Here is a 26,266-nt window from a genome sequence, read left to right on the forward strand (position 1 = left end):
GAGCACATAGTCCATTCAGAAGACAGACAGTAAGTCAAACAAACACATAGGCACTTACTGTGATATAGAGTAAAAGAAAATGTCATGAGTGGGGACCTGCTTTAGATGGTGTGAGACACAGATATACCCAAACATTTACTGAATTAAACCTTTTCCGAGAAGCACGTATAAATTACACCCTCACCTGGAGGTATAGGAGGGCCAGGTCCATCGCATCCTTACTAACCCTAACACTCAGTCTGCTTTCATCTTTTTTTAAAAGAAAAAAATGCTCATATTTTCAATGTCGTTTTTTTACTTACACATTCTCAGAACTAAAAATCAAGAAAAAGAGCACAAGACATAATCACATATGTTTTATAAAAGGCTTAATTAAGCACAAGTGGAAAACTAAGGCTAGCCTTATATGTTGTCAGATATATATTGTCAAATGTATGGCTAAAATAATTTCAAAATAATCACTTGCAAGATCCCATACTTTACTAAGTAAAAAGTAGTATTGAAAAAAGCAACAGCCAAGACTTTCTGGTATTTAGAAGTCTGAAGAAACCATTATCTAGCTTTTTAAAAAGAGCAAATTCCAAGGGAATCCCTGACCCTCCCTAGGTTCACTGCCAAATGACTCACAGCTAAAGGATTTCTGAGAACAGGAGTAGGTGACAAAGCAAAAAGAAGCAGTCCATTAAAGAAGGCTCAATGTTTAAAAAAGAAAATGGGAATGTGAGGAAATTATATATTGAAATACATAAAACAACTTTACTAATAGTTACTCATTTATTAAACATAGTTTATAAATGACTAAGAAGAAATCTAAACTAAACAAAACTTGGTAGTTTAATATAAAAATGCCCAACAATCACCTTTAACAGTTGGAGATTTCTAGAACTCTAGAAAATTCTAGATTTCTTATATTAATGTAAATTTCTTATATTAATATAAAACACATAACAACTGCAAAAACAAAGCTAATATTGTCTCGGATTTAGAAATGACACACATAGTTCCAAAAACTTTAGTGGACATTAAACAACACGAAAACAGAAAATTAAATAAGTCCATCCCTTCCTTAAGTCCAAGTTACTACATTAACATCAGCTGATCATGACTTTTTCCAAATTCATTGATGTGGTCCTAAAAATTTAAATTCATCAGTATAGATAAGGAAAATATAGCTTATGTTTTACCACACATTAGCCTTATCAGTTGAAATAATAAGATTTTTCGGGAAAACATGCTCATCTCTTTGTTTTCAGGAGTTTATTTCAGTAGTCAACTGGAATTTGTGCCAAGAGATAGAGGCACTAAGCACCAACTCTGTAACACAATAAAAGTTGTTGTTATTTTAACAGATGATTGTCCAACAAAAACACTGTTAACTTGGCCCTGGCTGGTGTGGCTCAGTGGACTGAGTGCCAGCCTGTGAACCCAAGGGTTGCTGGTTCTACTCCCAATCAGGGCATATGCCTGGGTTGTGGGTCGAGTCCCTAGTTGGGGGAGTGTGAGGGGCGACCAATTCATTGATGTTTTTCTCACACACTGATGTTTTTCTTTCTCTCTCCCTTTCCCGCTCCCTAAAAATAAATAAATAAATCTTTAAAAAATTGGTAGCTTGTTAACTTTTCAGAGGCAAGAAGCTTTTTATTTTAAATTTTAGTTCCTGCAGTGGAATATCACCAGTTTTTAAAGGTATTAACTTCACTAACCTGCAACAATCACAACTGGGGAAAATTGGAACATAGAACAATGACAACAACCTAAACTGTCAGCTCTGGACAGGCGCCCGGTCAGCGGGAGCGTCACGTTGTGCACCAAAAGGCTGGGTTCACTCCCTGGCTGGGGCGTGTACAGGATGCAACGGATTGAAGGTCCCCATCTATGTTTTTCTCTCCCTACCTCTCTAAGTCAATAAACGTATCCTCAGGTAAGGATTAAAGACAAAAAAACCCAAAAAACAAAAAGGCCCAACAGCAACAGAACTCTGTCACCATGGGTCAGAAACAAGGTGCACATGTTGCTCAAAATGATCTTTGACAGTGGCCACATTCAATGTTTGGAACCAGTCTCAACAGACTGATAATATACCTCAAGTTATTAACATAACACACAACAATAAATATTGCTCTTGGAAAAAAGCAAATTATTTTCTTATTTACAATTTTTGGAAAAGCTCTACTATAAAAATAATTTTCTTTTCTACATATTTCCCTGCCATGATCCTGTTAAAGCATATCTAGATTTTCCTCAAACATCAGAAGTTAAGAGCATAGTTACTATTCCATTTTAGCTCAAACACTCCTCCACACAGCCAACAACTTTTTCAAGGCACTCTAAGAACTGTCAAGGACAATAAGAAAACGTTCGTCCTGTCTACTGGTCTTTCAGGCACCCCCCCAACCTTTCCAAATTGAACGTGGGTTGTGACGTTTCCCCCCTCCCCAAGGTGGGGCCCTAAGTCGTTTTCCTTTTCTTTGGAGCCACTTCGTTTTCCACCTGCGGAGCAGGCGGGCTTTTGGTTTCCATGGAGACCGGGTTCCTGCGGCTGTGTGGAGGCATTCTTGTTCCAGTAGTCTAAGAGATGAAGCAAAGAAGAGAAAATAGTTTAACATGTTTACAACATATTTATATACAGTCAACTCTGTATTATTACCACATGCATTACTTTCTTTGTAAATGGTCCTTTATATATTGTTAATCCCTAGCCATTGGCTGCTTCTAAATAAGCTTTAACTTGACACAGTTCTAAAAGTACCAAATTTTCAAGTAACAATCAGGAAAAGGGACAGATGAAAGTAGATGAAGAGAAACTAAGGCAAAACCGCTCTCTGTGTTAAATTTGGAAGAGGCTGAAATGTTAAATTAGAAAATGAGGGAATTACAGGCCTAAAATTTTTAGCAATGTGTCTGTAGTAACAAAGCTGAAGGGCAGGAGAGAAGAAGAAATGAAAACTATGATGGGAGGAAAGGAACTTCACGAAGGTCAGAGCTGGTAAAGAGGAGGGAGAAATTATAAAGTGGAGAAAGAGCAAGATAAACAGAAAAGTACAGAGAGAAGGAGGGGAAAAAGAACAAATGTGGAAGAAATGTAAAAGAGAAAAGAGCCCAAGTAAGGAAGGAAAAACTAAAGAGCTGAGAGAGAAGCTAAGAAGGGCGGTGGCGGGGGGGGGGGGGGAGCGGGGAGGAGGAAGGGAGGGAAGGAGGGAGAAGAGAAAAAAGAAAAGAAAAAAGAATTAGGAAGGAGACTACAGAGGATGAAAAAGAGAAAGAAGGGCAATGGGGGAGGAAACTCAGCTGGGGTGCTGGTTCTACCTTAATGTCTACTCAGCCTCACTTTCTAGCTTACACTGTCTAGGGAAGAGAGAAGGTACATTCTGAAGATACAATCCCTTGCTAATGACGGCCATGCTGAAGATGAGATCTGGAAATGCGTCATTACCTTGGCCATTGAGAGAGCATAAAGTTTAAAAATGGATTAATGGAGAAAGCCAGGCCTCACAGAGAAGGACCACAACTTCACAGCCTGATACCAGTTGCCCAGAAGCTGCCCATCTCTGCCTCTACTTTTCCTTGCCCTTCTGTACCCATCACATCTTGTCCAGTGACTCTAGACCTTGGACTGATGGGTGTTGCTGCAACTCCAAGCACCCTCTCTCATATTCCTAATACAACAGACAAATTACTAGCACTGCTCTAAAGGGATACTGGCTCACTGAGAATGAATCCGACCCCAGCTTCTCCCACTTAATATCTTGTCCCTTTAGGGGCATTTTTGGGTTTACCATTAGATGACTAGAAAGGACAAACTTGAGTTGGGATTTGAGTCTGCCAGTTGGTCTGAACGTGATCAACTTTTGTAACATACTGATTAGAAAAAGTGCTGTGGTTTTTAGATGATCTAGGCCACTCCCCACGCAGCTGGTATTCACTATAAAAGTATACCGACCACACTAACTGTATCTACTGTATCACTGAGAAAAGTGAGCATTCCGAAATGCCCACTGTAAGACTGTGTGTATAATGAATGTTTACTATAGAAATGTTGAAGGAGAAAAGGGATAGGCACAGAGCCACTGCGAGAGGACTGGAAACAGAAGTGGGGATAGCACAGAAAGCAAATGGGGTCCTACTATTAAGCTTCATTCTATGAAGGAGGCAGGGTAGCCTGTACTGGGGTCCTCTCAGGGTTCTGGTGCCCAAGGCACTGCACAAAGGTAAGACACCAATTTGAGTGGACTAGAGACTAAGGGATCACATTAGAGGCAGAAACGTTTGTTACATGAGTTTTTATAGCATGAAATATATAGATGATTTCTGTTTCCCATAGTGTTTTACTTTCCCAAGCTTCCTGAAGCTTTGGTCTTCTCCTATAGCTGCTAAGGCTAGAATCCCTATCTCTGCTTATCTTGGCTGGACTAGAAAGTCCTATTCCTATGGCCTAACTAGGAGGAAATAGGGAGGAAGGTGGAGTAATTCCCACCAAGTGTAGGAGGGCTGGATTGTAGGGCAGCATGCCAGAGATCACCAACAACTTTCCGTGGGCTTGGAGAAAATCAAGGATTAGTTATCTAATTTCTACTGTACTTAATGCTAGACTGTATGACAACTAGGTCATGAATACATCTAAGTATTTGTCCCTGAATGCATGAAGTATCTTAAAAAACACAAATGAGTTAAGTGTTCAGTAGTATATATATATAACTGAATTGTTTAACCTTGTATTGATGTGGCCAAACCCTACACACACGGAATTGTGTCAGGGTATTAAACCGCTGACTCTCACTAAACTCTTACCACCATGGAGTAAGCCACTCCGTAGAGAATTATGTTATAGGTGAGAAACTATAGTCAGAGTTTCTAAATGAAAAGGAATTCGTTATTCTAGAATGAAAATAAATACTTTTAAAAGAGTTTAAAAGTATTTATGATTATTTATTAAAGTATCAATTATTATTTTTAGATTAGTTAAGAAAACTGTGCCTTAGGAGGTTATAAAAATCACAACTTATATTAAATGCAAACTGAAAATAGGCAACCAAAACATTAGATAAAATGGTTTAAGATGGTAAGAACTTTCTCCATTCTTTCATTCATAGTGACTAGTTAATAACATTTATATACTTTCTTTTCTTTTTTTTCATGTTTTTAAAGTATATCGATTTTATTCTATTCTCAATAATTTTTAGCTTTGTAATTTATTTATTTTTATTTTTTTTTAAATATAATTTTTATTTAATTCTTGTTCAAGTACAGGTTTCTGTCTTATATTCCCAACCCTGCCCGCCGCCCACCCCATGCTCCCCGCCTCCCTCCCCTTTCCACCCCCCACCCTTAGTTATTGTCCATGTGTCTTTTATACTTGTTCATGTGAGTCCATTCCCTTTTCCCCTATATACTTTCTTAGACAAAGTTAACTAAGAATGTGCGAGGAGTTCTCATTTCTAAAAGGATCCCCCCAAACAATAACATTAAAAAACCGAGAAACATATTTTAAAAAACCCATTCACTAAACTACTTAAAAAACTTCCGCATTTGCATTCCAGCTGTTTCTCATAGGACTTGAGTACATTTGCTCAAGATGAAAGAAAAAAAGGGCGGAGAAACACCCACACAGGCCACACGTGACACATGTTCTGGGTGCACATGTTGGGAAGACTATAGAACTCAGACAGTGATTTTTAACTCAAAGATTTTTGGCAGCAGGGAAGGAAAATACATTGTTTTCTTGTTTCCTGAACATTCAGATTCCAATTTGTAGGGAACAAAACTTTTACTACAGCTGAACTCAATTTGGAATTTCTCCCATGATATAAAGAGTGACATGATGAAGGGTATTTCTTAGTCATGGCCTTACAGGAAGTTCCAGACAGGAAAAACATCCAGCTGGTATTTCTGAGAAGGATTCTATAAAGAGACTAACATTTATTATAACTGAAGAAATACTGAGTTATATAATATGTGGCAAAACACAATATAGTCTTTAACATTTTATTGTACTTTTAATAAGCACTGCATTCCCTAATCACTAACTCTAGTATTTATATTTCCCTATATCCTACTTATCAATTTTTAATTGTATCATAATTTTATTGCACGTATTCTACTGTAAATTGCCTCAAATATGTAATGAAATAGAGCATGATCATAAAACATTACCAAAACCATAACTCTGCTTTTCACAGGGACACAGGACTTAACCAAGTGGATGCTTCACCCATGCCCCCACTGGGCAAACTAGAAGAACTTTCTTCAGTTGACTTAAAAAGCTTACGAAAAATAGAAAGTTTTACTGACACAGCAACTAAACGCAGGTGAGCATACAACTTTATTCGTCCTTTCTGTGGACGTGGCTTTTACAGTGATGTTATGGCGAATGTGGGCCTCAAGTTGAAACAGTATAGAGCCAGTGAAATAGATGAATAATAACCCAATGGAACATTTAATTTAAAAAAAGATCTTACCTTTTGTTGTGCTGTGGGACCCAGTGACTTAGGTGGAAAAGTACAAGGTATTCTTCCGTGATGGATATGATATGGTAATAACAGACCGGGATCTAGCGGAACCCAGGGAACGGAGAGACTGGCAGGGACACCAGGGAGGCCGCAATGCGTTTTATGCAGATTGTACATTGTCCTAGTGACTTTTCCATCAGAGGCCTTGTAGATCAGGAGCGAAGAATCTTCTGCTGCATGAGACAACAAGTAGGAGCCCTCCTGCAAGCTAAATCCACACAATGAAACTCAACTCAGTGTGTCACTTTCAACAGCATTTTCTTAATCATGGACTCTGAGTAAAATCAAAAACAGTATGGGAATGGGATACCGCCTCTAAAAATAATTTTATGACCAAATTAGATTCAAGAAGTCTTTTAAACTATTTCTATGTCTTTTAGGCAACTAATTTTAATTCTTATTCCAAAGTTCAGGATATATGATTATTTTATTTTTACTGTCATATCAGCAAATTTGTAAGTTTTCAATTATTTAATGGGAAACAAATGGTCTGCCTAACTGTGTAATCATAGATGACATACACTTATACTGAAAAGCATTTCATGACTGTACATCATGTCATCCTTATACAGAACATTTTAATCCATTCAACAAACACTGCACCTACCTTGTACCTAGTAATAGGTGAAGAGACATAAAAAAGTGCATGTGACACACTCACTACACTGAGTGCTTTAAAAGTAGCAGAAACAGTCAATGGATCACAATATAATGAGGTACCAGCTGATAGATATTGAATGTTCATTGTGAGTAAACTACTGTACTGCTTATACCCATTTTATTATTAAATCTCCACAACAAACCTTAGGCGCATAATATTAAGTAAGCCCATATTAGAGATAAACAGAAGTTGAGATGATAAGCAATATGCCCAAAGACCTGAGTGCAAGGCTTAGATATAAAATTAGATGAACTCCAAAGGCCATACCCTTAATCATGATCCTGTCTGTCACAATAATCAGTTCTGTCAAATATCAAATATACGTTTTCCTTAGAAAACTTTTAAGGAGTTAAGTGTATCAACATAAAGAGCTAAAAGAATATGGTTAATATACTGTACTTCCTTACGATTTTATACTCCGAACTTCCGGCCAAGATGGAGGCGTAGGTAGACACACTGTGCCTCCTAGCACAACCAGAAAAAGAACAACAAAAATTTAGAAACAAAATAAGAACCAGAAATGACAGAAAATTGAACTGAATGAAAGTTGGACAGCCAAGGAGCTGAAATAGACACACTGATCCAGCCAAATAGAGAGGGGTTGTGGCACAGGAAGTGGTGACACCAGGTGCACAAGGCACCCCAGGTGTGCAGGTGGCGGCTGGCAGACCCTGGGCACGGGGTGGCAGTGGGCAGACCCAGCAAGGTGGTGATTGTGAAGCAGGGTACCGTGTGCAAGGTGTCTGGCTGACTGGCGGTGGTCCCACCTTCACGTGTAGATAACCGGGGAGCGAGACAGACCGTGCAACCCAGAGTCCCAGCTCCAGGAAATAAAACTTCAAAGTACCGATTGAAAACACCTGTGGGGGATGAGGCACAGGGAGAGACTCCCAGCCTCACGGGAGAGTTCACTGGAGAGACCCACAGGGTCCTAGAATGTACACAAGCCCACCCACCCGGGAACCAGCACTAGAAGGGCCCAGTTTGCTTGGGGGAAGCGGTGGAAGGGACTGAGGTCTGACAGAGAGTGGAGTAAGTGCCACTGTACCCTCTAGGACCCCACCCCCACCCATAGGGTCAAAACCCAGCAACTTGGGTTACCCCACTCTGGTGAACACCTAAGGCTCTGCCCCTTACTATGTAACAGGTGCAACAAGACAAAAAAATGGCCGAAACGAAAGAACAGATCAAAGCTCCAGAAATAACACAACTAAGAGACAAAGAGATAGCCAACCTATCAGACACACAGTTCAAAATACTGGTGATCAGGATGCTCACAGAACTGGTTGATTTTGGTCGCAAATTAGATGAAAAAAATGAAGGCTACACTAAGTGAAATGAAGGGAAATGCACACAGAACCAATAGTGATGGGAAGGAAACTGGGACTCAAGTCAATGGAGTGGACCAGAAGGAAGATAGAAAAAACCAAACAGAAAAGAATGAAGAAACAAGAATTTAAAAAAATGAAGAGAGGCTTAGGAACCTCCAGGACATCTTTAAACATTCCAACATCCGAATTATAGGGGTACTAGAAGAGCAACAAGTGGAATTAAGGGGGAGAAGAAGAGCAACAAGTGGAAAACTTTCTTGAACAAATAATAAAGGAGAACTTTATTATAGGGGAATTATAGGGGTACTAGAAGAGCAACAAGTGGAATTAAGGGGGAGAAGAAGAGCAACAAGTGGAAAACTTACTTGAACAAATAATAAAGGAGAACTTCCCCAGTCTGGCAAAGGAAATAGACTTCCAGGAAACCCAGGAAGCTCAGAGAGTCCCAAAGAAGTTGGACCCAAGAAGGAATACACCAAGGCACATCATAATTATATTAACCAAGATTAAAATGAAGGAGAGAATCCTAGAAGCAGCAAGAGATAAGGGGACAGTCACCTACAAAAGAGTTCCCATCAGACTGTCAGCTGATTTCTAAAAAGACACCTTACAGGCAAGAAGGGGCTGGAAAAAAGTATTCCAAGTCATGAAAGACAAGGACCTACATCCAAGATCGCTCTATCTGGCAAAGCTTTCATTTAGAATGGAAGGGCAGATAAAGTGCTTCCCAGATAAGGTCAAGTTAAGGGGTTCATCATCACCAAGCCCTTACTATATGAAATGTTAAAGGGACCTATCTAAGCAAAAGAAGATAAAGAAACATGTACAGTAAAATGACAGCAAACTCACAATTATTAACAACCACACCTAAAACAAAACCAAAGTAAGTGAACAACTGGAACAGCAACAGAACCACAGAAATGGAGATCACATGGAGGGTTAGGAATACGGGAGTAGGAGGAGGAGGAGAAGGGGAAAAGGTAGAGAGAATAAGTAGCATAGATGGTAGGCAGGAAATAGACAGGGGGAGGGCAAGAATAGTGTGGGAAATGTAAAAGCTAAAGAACTTAAGACACATGAACATGAACTAAAGTGGGGGAATGTGGGTGGGGGAGGGTATGCAGGGTGGAGGGGAATAAAGAGGGGGAAATGGGACAACTGTAACAGCATAATCAATAAAATATATTTAAAAAAATTTTAAAAAGATTTTATCCTCCTAGCTCAAAGGTGCTAAGGAGAGCATCAGTTCTTTCCCACAATATATCTTTAAAAATAGGAATTAATCATGCTTTAGTTATAGGGATCTGCCTACAAATCTGGCAAGCTACATTTTCATTAATTTTTTTTCAAACACATTTTTTCATTGCTTTTTAGAGAGAGAAGAAGGGAGAGAAACATCAATGAGAGACAGAAGCACCAACTGGTTGCCTCCTGGACACTCCCAGACCAGAAATCAAACATGCCGACACCAGGGATCACATGAGCCCTGGTGGGGGATCAAACCTACAAAAGGTGTGTGCCCTGACTGAGAATCGAACCCGCAACTTTTTGGTTATGACACAACACTCCAACCAACTGAACCACACTGGCTTGGGCTTTCTCATTAATTTCTTTTAAGTAGAAAAGTAATAGGTGTGGACAAAGGAGGTACAGAAAATTATTCTTACTATCTGGAGAATTTCTTTTCCAAACAATCACTTTCATATTTTCTTTTTCTTTAAAGATTTTATTCATTATTATTTTTTTATACTTTATTTATTTATCTTTAGAGGGAAAGGGAAGGAGAGAGGAAGAAAAACATCAATGTATGGTTGCTTCTCGTGCATCCCCTACTGGGAACTGACCCCTGCCAGGAACTGGCCTGCAACCCAGGAATGTGCCCTGACTGGGAATCGAACCTCGAGAGTCTGGTTCACAGGCCTGTGCTCAATCCACTGAGCTACACCAGCCAGGGCCTCACTTTCATATTTTCATATAAGGAAATGCATAGTTGATTTGGTAGTAGGAATAAATAACATTTTAAAAATTGATCTTTCATTAACAAAAATCATATAGCTTAACTAACTTTCCCTCAAAATAAAGATGGCTTCAGTTAGCAGAGAGAATTCAAAAAGAACAAGATAGATGCCCCGAAGAAGAGTATCTTAAAAGTGCTACAAAGTGCAACGTACATAGTGAATAAATGGCCTCACAAAAGTGCTGATGTCCTAAACCCTGGAATCTGTGAATGTTACATTACATGGCAAAGGGGAATTAAAATGGAATTCAGGTTCCTAACCACCTGGTTTTAAAACAGTAAGATTTTCCTGGATTTTCTTAGTGGGCTCACTGTAATCATAAAAGTCCTTACACGTAGAAAAGGGAGGCAGGGGAGACTCGGAGATATGACTGTGGAAGAGGTCAGAAATGACGTGATATGAGGATTCAACTTGCCTTTGAAACTGTTCAAAACAAATTAAAAAAATGTCTAATCCTCACCTGAGGATATGTTTACTGGTTTTAGAGAGCTAGGAAAGAGGTGGGAGGAGAGAGACAGAAACAGAGAACACCTGTCAGCTGTTCCTTGTATGTGTCCTGACCACATATTAAACCCCAACTTAGGTTATCTGTCCTGACCGTGACTGGAACCTGCAAGCCTTTGGTGTACAGGGTGACAATCGAACCAAGTGGCCCACTCGGCCAGGATGCGCCTTCGAAAACCTTGAAGATGGAGGAAGAGAGGCATGAGCCAAGGAATGCACATGGCCTCTAAAATATACAAAAGTCCAGGAAATGGACCATATTCAGAGCCTTAAAGAAAAGAAGGCTGCCCTGCCGATACCTTGATTTTAGTCCAGGGAGACCTGTTAGACTTCTGACTTACAGAACTGCAAGATAATACATTTTTGTTTTTCTACAACACTAATTTTGTGGTAATCTGTTACAGCTGCAGTAGAAAAGTAATACACAAACTAAGATAGTGATAATAAAATTTCAAAAAGCATTCAGAAAATTTCATGTATGAGCATTGTGTTTTACACGAGGAACAGAATATGTAAAACAAAAATCCTGCCACAGAATCACAGAATCTCAGAACTGAAAAGTACCTAGGAAGTTACTGAACTCAACAAATACAAAAACTTATATCCAGTTGCATAATAAATAGGAGAATTAAAATTTTGAGATTTTTGACCAGACTCTTGAATTGTTTTTTAGTTTGTTTTGGTAAGGACACAACAGAAGAAACATTAAAGTTCACATAACAAGTTCACATATTGGTTTGATAAATGATCGGGTGGAGAATCCATATCTAAGATTGGCTGTGGACCTAATGGGTTTTGATCACTAGCTCTACAACGCTTCCTTCCTCTGAAAATGTGAACAATATAGGTACGGTGGGCTGTAATGGTCACCCGGATGTCTGCATTCAAATTTCTAGAACTGTTAATGTTACTTTTCATGGCTTTGCAAGTGTGTATGGACGCAACGTGACAAAGAAGCAGGAATCTGAGTGGTGCACTTTGAAGACGGAAGCAGGGGCATGAGTCAAGGCATACAGGGAGCCACTCGACGCTGAAAATGAAGGCGGGGAGATGACTGTCACCTCAGGGGCTCCAGAGGGAGCCCTGCGGACGTGAGTTCAGTCCAGTGAAAACTCGTTTCAGACTTCTGACCTGTGGAACTGTAAGAGAGTAGATCCGTGCTGTTTTAAAGCACGAAGTCTGTGGTAATGTTACAGTGGCGACAGGAAGCTGCTGCAATTCGCCTCATAGAGAAGTGTGTAAATGATATTATTTTTTAGTTTATTTTCATAATTTCAACTTTGACACAGGAAAATACACCTTGCATTTCTAGCTAATATTGTATCTATTCCTAACAGCATATATTCAAAGTTTCTATGAATTTTCATCAAAGAAAGTAAAAAGTGTCAATGAAACGATCAAAAAAATACTTACCTACTTAATTTCTTTAGAATGTGTTGGAGGATATTAAATAAACTTGAAATCCTATAAAATAGAAGACATTCATGTAAAATTAAACAGCAAAAGACCCCTTACTTTGCAGTTACAGTTCTACAGGAAGACAAGTCCTTCAATAACAACAGGTGAGACAGCGTAAAACACAGAACACCAAAGTTTATCCTTAATCTGATTAAATTATAATATTCATTTATTTTTGGCATTTCCTGAGCCTCCTTCAAAATCATCAAGTATTGGCTTGTACGAGAGAAGAAAATAAACCTTCTTACTTGAGTTCCGAAACTTTTTCTTTTAATTCTTCTGAGGTAATTTCTTCTAGCAGGAAAAGCTTTGAAGTAAATGCATCGATATGACCTAAAGTAAAATATCAAACTTGAAAACAATTGCAGGAATTAAAAAACAAATCAAAGCTAAAAAACAAGTTATCTAGTCTCTTTAAAGATGTTTTATAAAACTATAATAACTATAAATGAACTTACACTCCAGAAGAGGAGTTTTAAGTTTATTAAGTAAAGCTGTTGAACAGTGAAAGGACAGCAAACTCACAGTTATCAACAACCACACCTAAAACAAAAGCAAACCAAGAGGACAGCTAGATCAGGAGGGGAACCCTAGAAATGGAGATCACATGGAGGGTTAGCAAAAGGGGAGTGGGAGGAGGAGAAGGGGGGAGAAGGTACAGAGAATAAGTAGTATAGACGGTAGGTAAAAAATAGATAAGGGGAGGGCAAGAATAGTAGGGAAAATATAGAAGCTAAGGAACTTGTGACACGTGGTCACAAACTAAAGGCGGGGGAATGATGGGGGAGGAAGTGTTTAGGGTGGAGGGGATTGAAGGGGGGAATAGAACAACTGTAATGGTATAATCAATAAAATATATATTTTTAAAAAGCTGTTTTTAAAATGACATAAAAAGTCAGATTACAAAAGATGCATTAATTCTAAAAAATGTGCCGAGTGTAGAAAAGGTTACACATCTACACACCCCTAAGCCCACAAGTTAAGAATAGCAACTGAAAATACTGGCATTTCTAATTGGTATGAAAGTTGAAATTTTATGTAGATTAAATTTTTAGAGAAATATATACCTTATCAAACAAATAAAGTCAAATTTCATTTTGCTCTATACATCTCTAAGACATACCTGGTTAAGATAAAAATTAGATTACAAAAGCCAGCTTATTCACAATAGCCACTACATGAAAACAAACTAAGTGTCCCTCAACAGATGAAGGGATAAAGATGTGGTATGTATATACAACGGAATATTCTTCAGCCACGACAAAGAAGGAAATTCTGCTATTTATGACCAAAGAGCTAGACCCTGAGGACATTATGCTGAGTGAAATGACTCAGACTAGGATAAATACTGCATGGTTTCACTTACACAGGATGTCTAAATTAAAAAAAAACATCTCATAGAAACAGAGTAGAAAAGTGATTCTCAGGGATAGGGGGATGAGGAAAATGGTTACGTGTTGGTAAAATGGTACAACTTTCACCTATAAAGAAAATAAGATCTGAGGATCTAATGTATAAACAGTGATTATAGTTGGTAACACAGTATTTATAATTAAAATTTGGCAGAGAAGAACCTAAATGTTTCATTAAAAAATAAAAATATAAATATGTGATGTGACATGTCAACTAACTATATATGGAAATCATTTCATCGTGTATACATATATGAATTTACCACACAGTATAGTTTAAGTATCTTACTACTTTATTTGTCGATTTTAACCCAGAAAGCTGAAAATATCTGACTTATTTTTAATTAAGGCAGACCAAGAGGTTTCTTGTTGTTAAAAAGAAAATCAAAACAGTCTGCTTGAAGTTTTACTTTCTTACAAACATGACATAATTGTGCAATTCCAAAAACCACAGTAAAAAATTCTCAAGATGATGCTTCTACTTTAAAAAGTAACGTGTAGGTTCCGCGACAAGACAGGCTGAGACACAACACCGAGACTCTTGGATGCTCTAAGGAAGAGTGATATCAAAGCCCTGAGTTAAACGTTAGATCAATACAAAAACCATGTTACAATACAATGGTTAAAAACACCAATTTGCTTTTTATAAGTGTAGTTCTCAGGAATGCTGAAAATAATACCGTTTTTGTTTTTACTTTTTTAACTTTCAATATTTAATTATCAAAACACATTATCTGAAAAGCCAATGCCAATTATTAGGACAACAAAAAATGCACATAACTTAATACCTCACTTTCACACCTAGCCCTCTTTCATTTCATTTGATTCATGCTCTTAAAAAGAATTAGAAACATTTTTACCAGATACTTCTTCAAAAACAACAAATCTATTTTTCCCATACTACTTGTTAGTGTCTATGCTAAGTTTTAGTTTCACCTCTGCATTTCTAACACTCATCACAGAATGACATTTCTAATAACAAAGATATTTTAATGGTTTAATAACTGTAGAAAGGGAACATTAAATATAATAAAATCTTTTTAGGCACTTACTAAATTTGACCGTGAAGAGACTAACAGTTCTTACCTTTTTAAGAAATCTTAATTCAAAGTATGTGTTAAAGTGTATATCAAATACGGTCAGTCAAAAATAACTATACAGAGAATTCCATGCCAAGTGTTATGAGGGCCCACCCTGCCTCCTACACTCCCTCCCTGTTGCAACATTTTTCTTAAATTAAAAGAGTAATATTAACATTGAAAAAAACTTAAAACCCACAGATGCTTTAAAAATAGCACTTCAGCCCTGGCTGGTGTGGCTCTGTGGTTTGAGCGCTGGCCTGCAAACTGAAAGGTCGCCAGTCGGATTCTCATTCAGGGCACAGGCCTGGGTTGCAGGCCAGGTCCCCAGTTGGGGGCATGTGAGAGGCAACTGATCAATGTATCTCTCACACACTGATGGTTCTCTCCCCATCTTTCTCCCTCCCTTCCCCTCTTTCTAAAAATAAATAAATAAAATCTTTTAAAAACAGCATTTCGAAACATATTTACCCACACACAAAACCCTCAGAGAAAACAGAACCACACATCCATATAACGTAAGTTTCTCACCAAACAGTTGCCAAAAAAATCAAATAACCATCCTATCACAGTAAAATGAATGGCTTTAAGTGGGTAAGATTGTTGAGGATACAAAGCACACAGGACAATAATTACTTAGAACTTTTAAGAATACTTTAGATGAAGTAAGCCATATAGATGATAGCAGTTTTATATTTTATACTGTACATTTTAAAAATACCTTTAAACTTCATTATTTGCAGATGACATGATACTATATACAGTGGAGAACCCTAATAATTTCACCAAAAGACTACTAGAAGTGATAAATGAAGTCAGTAAAGTAGGATACAAAATTATTATTCAGAAATTGATTGTATTTTTACATACTAATAATAAACTATCAGAAAGAGAAATAAGAAACAATCTCATTTACAGTTACAACAACAAAAGAAATATACCTAGGAATAAATTGAACCATGGAGGTAAAAGACCAGTGGAAAATTTTAAGATACTGAAGAAAGAAACTGAAGATACAAATAAGTGGAAGCATGTATCATGTTTATGAATAGGAAGAACTAATATCATTAAAATGTCCATGCTACCCAAAGCAATCTATAGATTTAGTGCAATCCCTATTAAAATACCAAATGCATTTTTCACAGAACTATTGCTGAACAAATCATCCTAAAATTTATATGAAATCACAAAAGACCCCAGATAGCTTCAGCAATCTTGAGAAAGAACAATGTTGGAGGTATCACACAACTGATATCAAACTATACTACAGTGCCACAGTAATCGAAACAGCATAGTACTGGCATAAAAACATACACTTGATCAGTGAAACTGAATAGAGAGCCCAGAAATAAACCCATACCTGTATGGTCAATTAATAATTGACAAAGGAGGCAACAATATGTAGTGGGATAAAGACTACTGAATAAATAAATGGGTGTTGGGAAAATTGGACAGATTCATGCAAAAAAAAAAAAAAAAAGAAAACAGACTACCTTCTTACGCCATATACAAAAATAAAGTAAAAATGGATCAAAGACTTCATTGTAAGACTAGAAACTATTAAATTCCTACAAAACACAGGCAGTAAAATCTCCCATATTTCTTATGGCAATATTTTTTTTCTGGCATTTCTCCTTGGGCAAGGAAAACAAAAGAAGAATTAACAAATGGTATTACATCAAGCTAAAAAAAGTTTTGCCCAGTAAAGGAAACCATCAACAAAACCAAAAGACAACTGAATGGGAGAACATATATTTGCCAATGATACATCTGATAAAAGGTTAATATACAAAATTTAAAAGAACTCAGACAATTTAATTCCAGAAAAACCAACAACTTATTTAAATAGTGACAGAAGACCTGAATAAACACTTCTCCAAGGAAGACACACAGATGGTCAATAGACATATGAAAAGATGCTCAATGTCACTAGTCATCAGAGAAACGCAAATCAAAACCACAATAAGACACTACCCCACATCTACCAGAATGGCTCTCATCAATAAACTAACAAACAACAAGTGCTGGTGACGATGTGGAGAAAAGGAACCCTGGTGCACTGTTGGGGGGACACAGACTGGTGCAGCCACTGTGGAAAACAGTATGAAGGTTCCTCTAAAAATTATAAATGAGACTGCATTTATGACTCAGAGATTCCACCTACGGGAATATACCTGAAGAAACCTGAAACACTAATTTGAAAGAATATATGCACCCCTATGTTCACTGCGTCATGATTCATAAGAGCCAAGATATGGACGCAACCCAAGCGCCCATCAATAGATGAATGATTATATATATATATATAGTTGAATNACTGTTGGGGGGACACAGACTGGTGCAGCCACTGTGGAAAACAGTATGAAGGTTCCTCTAAAAATTATAAATGAGACTGCATTTATGACTCAGAGATTCCACTTCCGGGAATATACCTGAAGAAACCTGAAACACTAATTTGAAAGAATATATGCACCCCTATGTTCACTGCGTCATGATTCATAAGAGCCAAGATATGGACGCAACCCAAGCGCCCATCAATAGATGAATGATTATATATATATATATAGTTGAATATTACTAAGCCATAAAAAAGAATGAAATGTTACTTTTTGTGATAGCACGAATGGACTTAGAGGGTATTTTATGCTAGGTGAAATAGATCAGAGAAAGACAATAATATGACTTTATTTATATGTAGAATCTGATGAATACAATACACAAAGTAGAAACAGACTCACAGACACAGAGAACAGACTGACAGTTGTCAGGAGGCAGAGGGTTTGGGGGCTGGGTGAAAATGGTGAAGGCATGAAACAGCATGAACTGGCAGCTACGGAACAGTCACAGAGAGGTGTACTACGGCACAGGGAATGCAGTCGACAACACTGTGATAACTACGCACGGTCAGGTGGGCCCCTGAGGCAGCAGCGGCACTACTCTGTATGGTACATGATTTTCTAGTCACTGCTGTACACTGAATCTAATACAGAGTAATACTGAATGTCAACTGTCACTGAAAAATAAAAAGTTAAATTAAATAAAAATTACTGTAATTCCCAACTTACAGACGAGGGGGTACTAGATAATGTACTAGAAAGGACAGGGGTCCTCCTGACACTACGGTGACACATAAAGCTGAATTCCTTTGAGCGAACTGTTCATCTGTGCCATCACATTACAACTGGTACGCTGTTTAAAAAAAAAACCCTTAAATGTTTCAGTTGTGAATGCCTATTCTGTCAGTACTTCAAATTAAAAAGGATTTCAGTGGTAAGTTTTCCTTTGGTCCTTTCCTAAAGTGGATGTGGATGGCAACTACTTGGTATGTGGGTGGACTGTTGGTATGTTTCATGGCTAGAGACCTTCTGGAAAACACTGAAGCCGTGGTCACTGGTCGAAAACTGCTACAATGAACTTCTGCCACTGATGTGAGGCAGGGCTAGAGCACCACCAAGTAGTGCATTTAGCACTTCACTTCCTTTTTGGGCTAAGCAGAGAGGATGAATCAATTATCTTTTTTTTAACATTTTTTAAATTTATTCATCTTTAGAGGGGAAGGGAAGGAGAGAGGGAGAGAAATATCAATGCATGGTTGCCTCTTGTGCGCCCCCTGCTGGGAACTGGCCTGCAACCCAGGCATGTGCCCTGACCGAGAATCAAACTGCGATCCTTTGGTTCACAGGCCTCAGCTCAATCCACTGAGCTACACCAGCCAGGGCTGAATCAATTATCTTATTAATACTTCCATAGAACACGAAGATAAAATATTGGTTAACTGAAATGTGGAAAAAAATTTTCCAGTATGTAAACTTTTTTGATTGAGCAATAAAAACACACTCATAACATTGATGATATACCAGGAATTATGTTAAGCACTATGAGAATATAAAGTTTCATTAGATTCTTAAACTGCTTACTGTTTAGTGGGAAGACAGGAAAGGTATAACAATAAAGTAGAAAGCAACAAGTCATAAGAACTGTGAAAAAAAGACAGTGCATTGAGAGATCAGCGGACAAAAATGGCTTAATGGAGGAGCAACTTGAGATGGCTGGGATTGATTCAAGATCTGTGGCATTAGGCATATTCCACTGGGAGGGAACAATATCAATAGTAATTAGTTATTTTCCGTGTGAAGTCTGTTAACAGTACATGAGCCCAACTAACACAAATTAAATCCCTGCCTAACTATGTACCCTCCAAAGACAACAAAGCAAAAACAAAGTAAAAAAATGTCATCAATATTTGAGATTTTGAAAACGTCACTACAATTTTAAAAACATTTCAAAATACATGCTTAAAGCCATTAAAAAGTTCTTTTAAAGATGTTCATTAGAAAACATCTATATTTCTAGTTAATTATACTGTTAAAGAATATATTTTAAACATAAAATAATATTGTTGACATTCATATACAACTAAATAGATAGGAAATAAGAGGTAAATCAAAATATTTGATATCACTAGTCCCACACTACCATTTAACTCTGGAGTAGGAATGGTGTTTTAATAGAAAGCAATGTTAACACAATCACAAAACTGAAAACAAAAAAGTATAAGGTAGACATTTATAATTGAATTAAGAAGCAATACCTGGCTGGTGTAGCTCAGTGGATTGAGCACGGACCTGCAAACCAAAGTATCGCAGTTCGATTCCCAGTCAGGGCACATGCCTGGGTTGCAGGCCAGTTCACAGCAGGGGCCAGATCCCAGCAGGGGACACAGGAGAAGCAACCATACATTGATATTTCTCTTCCTCTCTCCTTCCCTTCTTTTTTTTTTAAGATTTTATTTATTTGTCTTTAGAGAGGAAGGGAAGGAGAGGAGGAGAGAAATTTCAATTATGGTTGCTTCTTGTGAGTCCCCTGCTGGGAACTGGCCTGCAACCCAGGCATGTGGCCTGACTGGGAATCGAACCACGATTGTGTGGTTTACAGGCCCACGCTCAATCCACTGAGCTACACCAGCCAGGCCCTTCCCTTCCCTTCTAAAGATAAATAAATTAAAAAAAAAAAAAAAAAAGAAGCATGTGTTGACTTCCAAGTAAGATGGAGGCATAGGTAAACATGGCTAGCCTCCTCACATGACCATATCAAAATTACGACTAAATTATAGAATAACCATCACTCAGAACTGTCAGAAATAGAGTTGAATGGAAGTCCAACAACCATGAAAAAGGATTAAGAAGTACAGCTGGGTAGTTACAGAATAACCACAGGGGTGTAAAGTACAGCATAGGAAATGGAGCAACCAAGGAACTTACATGTGTGACCCGTGTACATAAACAATGGTGTAGAGACTGCCTGAGGGAGTGGGGGGGGGGGTGCTGGGTGGAAAGGTGCAAAGGGGGAGAAATTGGGACAAACTGTAACAGCATAATCAATAAAATATAATATTTAAGAAGTACTGTATTTGGCTGTGTATAATGTGCACTATTTTTGTCCAAATTTTTGAGGGAAAAATAAGAATGCACAGTATACATGGGTAGTACTAACTCCATTATCTCTATAAAGGTTTTTAATTCTTTTATTTATGCTTACGCATTAGAAGTGTAACTCTAGAAAACAATAATGATATCTGTATGCAAAATAATACCCTGGACTATGATGATCAGTTTTGTCTCTAAATATAAATAAATGAAAAACTGAATTAAAATATTTAAAACTACATTTTTTTCCCCTGAAAGTCTGGGCCCAAACCACGCATGCACATTATACACAGGAAAAGACAGTACGTATTTGCGAGAGAATGGCAAAGGAGAACGAGGCCTCTGACACAACTCACCAACGTAGACCGAGCAGTTGGAATGCAGCAGGCTTTCGGTCCACAGGCGGCAGACTTCGCCTTCCGTCAGGGCTTCAGCTCCATAGCAGGCTTGGTACTCCACTTTGGGGAGAACGTAAACTGGGAACTGCTGCAGTGCAAGGGTACACTTTCTCAAGCTTCCACTCATTGACTACTAACGGCATATATGTTTGCCTATACAGCTTTCCACTTTCAAGTAATTTTGTTTGATCCTTTCAAATACAGGAGGATTCGGACAGAAAGAGAGATGGAACTTTGGTAGATGGGGGCAAGATGTGGCTGAATAAGAGATCCGGAACCGCCCCACCCGAGCCCATCCCAATCAACGTCCCCCCCTCGCCCCCCCATATGTACAAACTTGACTTTTGTCAGGGAATCTGACTGACAGCAGAAACCTTGGAACAGAGCCTACAATATATAATTGCCTGAAGGCTAAAAACGAGATTCTGGGAAGGAATGACTGTGAAATATACTAATTCTCAAGAGGATAAAAGACGATGTATTTATTGCCCCTTTAAAGCATTAGTCACATTCACAGGATCAAGGCTCGAATACTCTGAGCAGCTTGTTTTCATTGTATGAATGTATGAGCATTAATACCGACATTAACATCTGTGAATGCCATTAGCTTTATTAACATGAAAGCTTTACTGTAGACGCTCGGTACCCAGCAAATTGCCCATTTAGAGTGTACTGGCCAGGACACTAAATAGGTTCAGTAAAACAACTGTGCCCATTACTGGTCTGAAGGAGGGTATGTAAGGAAACAAACGCTTGGGAAATAAGACAACGTTAGTCGTGTCATCTCATTTCTGCCGGAGACGATTCTGCTCTTAACAGCAGTGTTCCTAGTCGTGGCTGCAGAAGGAGAAACACGTGATTTATGGAAGTTAGAGCCACGTGGCTACTTAGTACAATATTTTTGAGATTACACTAAGCTGTCATTAATTATATACTTGAAAATATTTCATAAAGGTTTCAGAATTCCTGATTTTCACAAAGTGGCAAATAAGGGCTTAGCACAATGGTGGCAGTAAGAACAATTCAAATCCAGTAAAACTTCTAACAGAAGTTCAAAGGTAATCATATTACCTTTGAATGTTTTAAAACTCTAAAGTAGTGTTTCTTAAATTCCAATGTGCACAGGAATGTGATCATGCTAAAATGTGGAGTCTGGGGTGAAGACCAAGGTTTTGCATTTTTTAACAAATCGTTGTTCCAGAGGCCAAATTTGCAGTACTAAGGCCCCTTGATTAAAAAAAGGAAAAATATATTTTACATTAAGAAATACATATAATGATTAGGATAATTTTATTGCTAAAGCATTTTATTGTATAATAATTCTTCAGCAACTGGCAATCTGCATTTAAAGTTACTTGTAGTTGCAAATAGTAACTAGAGATAAAGAAACGAGGGCTCAGAGTGTTACATTTTCTCAAGGACACACACACAGCCCATTTACAGCAGGGTTGGGAAGGGAATAGTTGATGAAGATTCCCCCTTTTGAATCTGAAACAGGTAATGGAGTTAAGACTTAAAAAAATATTACTGTACTATTTCTGAAAAGAAAATACTTTGGAGAATTTTTTTGATAACACTGCCATATTTGTAAAACTAACTCCTGAATCTGGTTTTAATTTCTGTGTGTATTCTACTGCCATCTCCAGGAAGCTGAGGGAAAGAAAGTCTGAGTATTTTACCTTAGTGTTCCACAGTTGAAGTGAGAGTTTAAATGCAATAATAATTCTCTAAATATAAAAAATTAAACACAGTATTTCCTTTCTCCCTGATAGGTACTCCTATTCTAAGTGAAAACTTTTTTTCTTTTTTTGGTTCTGTCTTTCAATTTTTCACATATACCTTTTAAACTTTTACATACATTCCTAAATAGATATTTCATAGTTATTTCCTGGCATTGATCCCACTGGGTACATTCTATTCTTTCCTAATATTCAAGCACCCTCATTATCCTTTTTATCATCCTGGAATACCAATATAAAATACAAAATAATTGGCTCCATGATATATTATAGAAGTGTATACCTGAAACCTATAAAATTTTATTTACTAATGTCACCCCAATAAATTCAATAAAAATAAAATTTTGAATCATTTTAGAATACATTAGGAAATTTGGTTAACTGAGATGTATAACACATAATATTACATCATTCCAAGTTACTTGGTGTGCATTTCATAACTATGTGTAGCCCTCACTAAGTTTTAGCTTCACCCTGGTCCAAATTAGCCAGCCCTCTTTATTTCATTCCATCATTTGAGACTGGCTGCTGTTACAAGTTCTCTGATGTGTAGTTCTTATTAAGCAGCAATTTGATGAAGATGGATAAATGATACTGGAAACTAAAATTCCAACCATGATAACAGAAAATTGAAGTCCTAAAAAGGACGAGGTTCTTGTACATCAGAGGTTGGAGAGACTTTTAAATGTATTTTGAAGCTTTCTCTAAACAAGTTGATTTTTAAGCAGGAAATATTGACGAGGATGGATTCTAACCTAATTACAGTTTAAGTAGTAGCACTTTAAAATTTCTCAAACCAGTGCCTCAACTTCCCTAAGTTCCCTTCTTTAAGAACACCCTCCTTCTTCCTCACCCCTCAATTTTTTTCACTTATTCAATACCTATTTATTGAGTTTCTATGGTATAAAACATTTGGGAGAAACAGAGATAAACAGGATATGATTTCAAAGGAAACACATTCTAAAATTTAAACTATGTGTACTAAAGTTGGTAAAAACTAAACCTTATTACATATAATGATAGGTGCAATATAATAACTATTCCCTGAAAAATTTTTAATTTTATTCTGGGTTTGACACAATCAGACATATAAGGCTATTCAGATATTCTTTGGGGCTGGACTGTTTGGATACATTTTGACTTAGAGTGAATTCTCTCCAATAAGGTTCTGTTCTGACATTTGCAAATTTCACCTCAGTCTAGTGAATAACAGTGTCTTTAATAGGAATTCAGGAATTAAGTAAGTATTCAAAACATCCCTAGGCAATTCTTACTTACGCAACCCTGGCCATCAATAATTTCTGAGTGCTATAAGCTGGCAGATCAATGCAAAGTGGTATGGGTTCACAGAGTAGTGAAAGAAATAAGGTTATTCCCCCAATAAATCAGATAGTAAGTAAGAATTAAAGACATAAAACTCTGAGCCCTGGCCTGGTGGCTCAGTTGGTTGGAGCTTTGTCCCATACACCCAAAAGGCTATAGGTTCGATCTCTGGTCAGGGCACAAACCTAGGTTGCAAGTCTGATCCCGGGCTGGGATATATATGGGAGGCAACCAATCGACGTTTCTATCTCACGTTAATGTTTCTCTTTCTCTCTCTCAAATCACTAAATATACCCTCGGGTGAGGATTTAAAAAATAACTAAATAAAAATAACACCTTGAAAAGATAATCCATAGCACTGACACTCTATGTATTTGAGACGTTTATGCTATGGCCATTAAATTGATCAGAGTTAAATATAGATAAAACAGGAAAAATTAACAAATAAAGTAAAATCATTTAATATAGAGAATATTGGTACTTGTCTAGGCAGATGTAATGGGGGTGCAGACAGCGCCCCCTCCAAAGAGGGGTTTGCAATGGGGTCCAGAACTCAGGGTGCCCAGAAAATATAAGAATGTGGGATGTCTTCACCCCCACAAGTCTGCACTAGCAGATGGGACTCATGGAGCAGGGCCACTGAGAGTTACTTTGCATAGCAACAGCTGACCAGCTTCATTGCTGACATGCAAAAATGGTTATTTTACATACCTATAACAGCTGTGTAGCTTCATAGATATGTTAAGTAGCTGTGGACATGCTTTGAACCAGGGATATGGGAGTGACTTTAACCCAAGCTGTAACTGGGAGGCAGCTCCCATTTACAGTGTTTGTGTGAGAGCTTGGACATGGTTGGCTCCATGCCACAGGCCCACGCCTGTCTGGACTAACTATGGCAGCCCAGAAAGGCTGGAAAAATATGGGAATGCTGGCAGGTGTATCCAATTGTGGTAGGACTCAGAAATCAGGTTACAGAAGAAGATTCATGCTGGGATTTAAACTCAGGTGCAGCAGCCGTATAGGGGTCTAAGCATGTGGTTTGGGGGCTCCCTTTACCACGTGACTTAGGAAGCAGGAAAGTAAGGTGTGGCAGCCATGTAGAGCTCTCTTAGCAGTTTGAAAGAATGCAAGAGAGACACTGCAGGAAGGAAAGGGGTGAAAGGACTCTCGCTGGTGGGCCATGAGAACGTACCACATACGTTTAGATGAAGATCTTGAGGTAAGTGGCAACACAGCGGAGGGTGCTGGGACAGAGGGAGGCCTGCCAGCCCAGCAGATTACTGTGAAGAACTGGGAGGTAGCTGAGCCATGGACAGTACCCCTGACTGGCCTGACTGGGCAATGGCGGGAAGGAAAGACTGTGTGTATTTGTGGGTGTTTTAAGGGACTTCGAGTGTTTAACAGTGACATTCTGCCATTACTCTAAACCTGTACAACTTTTGAATACTATAGTTCTTTCCTTTTCTCCAAACTCTGGCATTGAGAGCCATAATTCCAATTTCCTGGCGGCAGGCAGAGAATCCACAGTGACACAGGGACCATGTAACCCGTGGGTCAGTTCTGTAACAAGGAGACTGATATCAAAATAGACAGTTTTTGTCACTTTGACTTTCTCTTAAAACCAAAGCCAAAAACCAAAAAACACTTCCCCATACATTTAATTTAAAACTACTGGGTTTCTAAAATTTCAAGCCTGAAGTAGTGATGGAAACAAATGATAAGTTAGGAATTTTATAAAGTGGTGACTGAGGATACTTATTGGGTGGTAGGTTAGATATTAATACTTCAAAAAATATATACTATGACAAATGTACAGAAAAGAAGAAATTCTCAAGAAAAATTAGAGACTTCATAATTTCTTACATAAACAATTATAATATAGAAGCTACCCCTTATTCATCAGAATTCAGTGGTCACACCCCACCCCCACACACACAAATCAAACTAATCTGGAAGATAATTTCAAATAGCAAATACAGAAAACTGCTGAAAGAGCCAATTCATGCAAACTGTAGCAAAAACTCTTTTAACTAAGGGAAATATTGACATCAAACCCAGAAGAAACAACAGAGGAAAAAGAAAGAATGACATTGGTCTTCTAACAATTCTGGGAAGACTTTTCAAATGTGTGTGAAAGCCTACCTTTCACAATTTGGACTTCCAAAATGACTCAAGAAGGTCCCCGAAGTAAGAGAGAAAGGGGTTAGTATGACATCATGGAATCCAAATTCACAGAGAAAGCAGGATCACATGTGCCAATCTAGGTGAAATCTGTGATGTTGTCATTTTCCACAAAGTTTATGTTATTTCACGCAAGAACATTATCGGCATTCGTGACTACTATATTTAACTAAGCACTTTTCCCTACTAAGAATGTTTTTAGTATTTTACTAAAATTTCAACCTGGAAAT

At 37.9% G+C, this 26,266-nt stretch overlaps 1 protein-coding gene across 3 annotated transcripts in view; it reads right to left on the reverse strand.

Moving 5' to 3' along the window:
- Positions 1–2,168: 2,168 nt before the first annotated feature.
- Positions 2,169–26,266, reverse strand: part of ICE2 (interactor of little elongation complex ELL subunit 2) — a 65,930-nt gene continuing 41,832 nt past the window's right edge. For all 3 annotated transcript variants that reach the window (XM_037054022.1, XM_037054021.1, XM_037054023.1), the window contains 5 exons: positions 20,752–20,881; positions 12,727–12,811; positions 12,434–12,484; positions 6,456–6,714; positions 2,169–2,568 (listed from right to left, as the gene is read on the reverse strand). In XM_037054022.1, coding sequence (XP_036909917.1) covers positions 2,449–2,568; positions 6,456–6,714; positions 12,434–12,484; positions 12,727–12,811; positions 20,752–20,881 — 645 coding nt within the window. In that variant the 3' untranslated portion in view covers positions 2,169–2,448. The remainder of the gene's footprint in view (positions 2,569–6,455; positions 6,715–12,433; positions 12,485–12,726; positions 12,812–20,751; positions 20,882–26,266) is intronic.

Source organism: Sturnira hondurensis, unplaced genomic scaffold (genome assembly GCF_014824575.4).
Source record: "Sturnira hondurensis isolate 20B ecotype Veracruz unplaced genomic scaffold, ASM1482457v3 Scaffold0008196, whole genome shotgun sequence".
NCBI classification, from domain to species: domain Eukaryota; kingdom Metazoa; phylum Chordata; class Mammalia; order Chiroptera; family Phyllostomidae; genus Sturnira; species Sturnira hondurensis.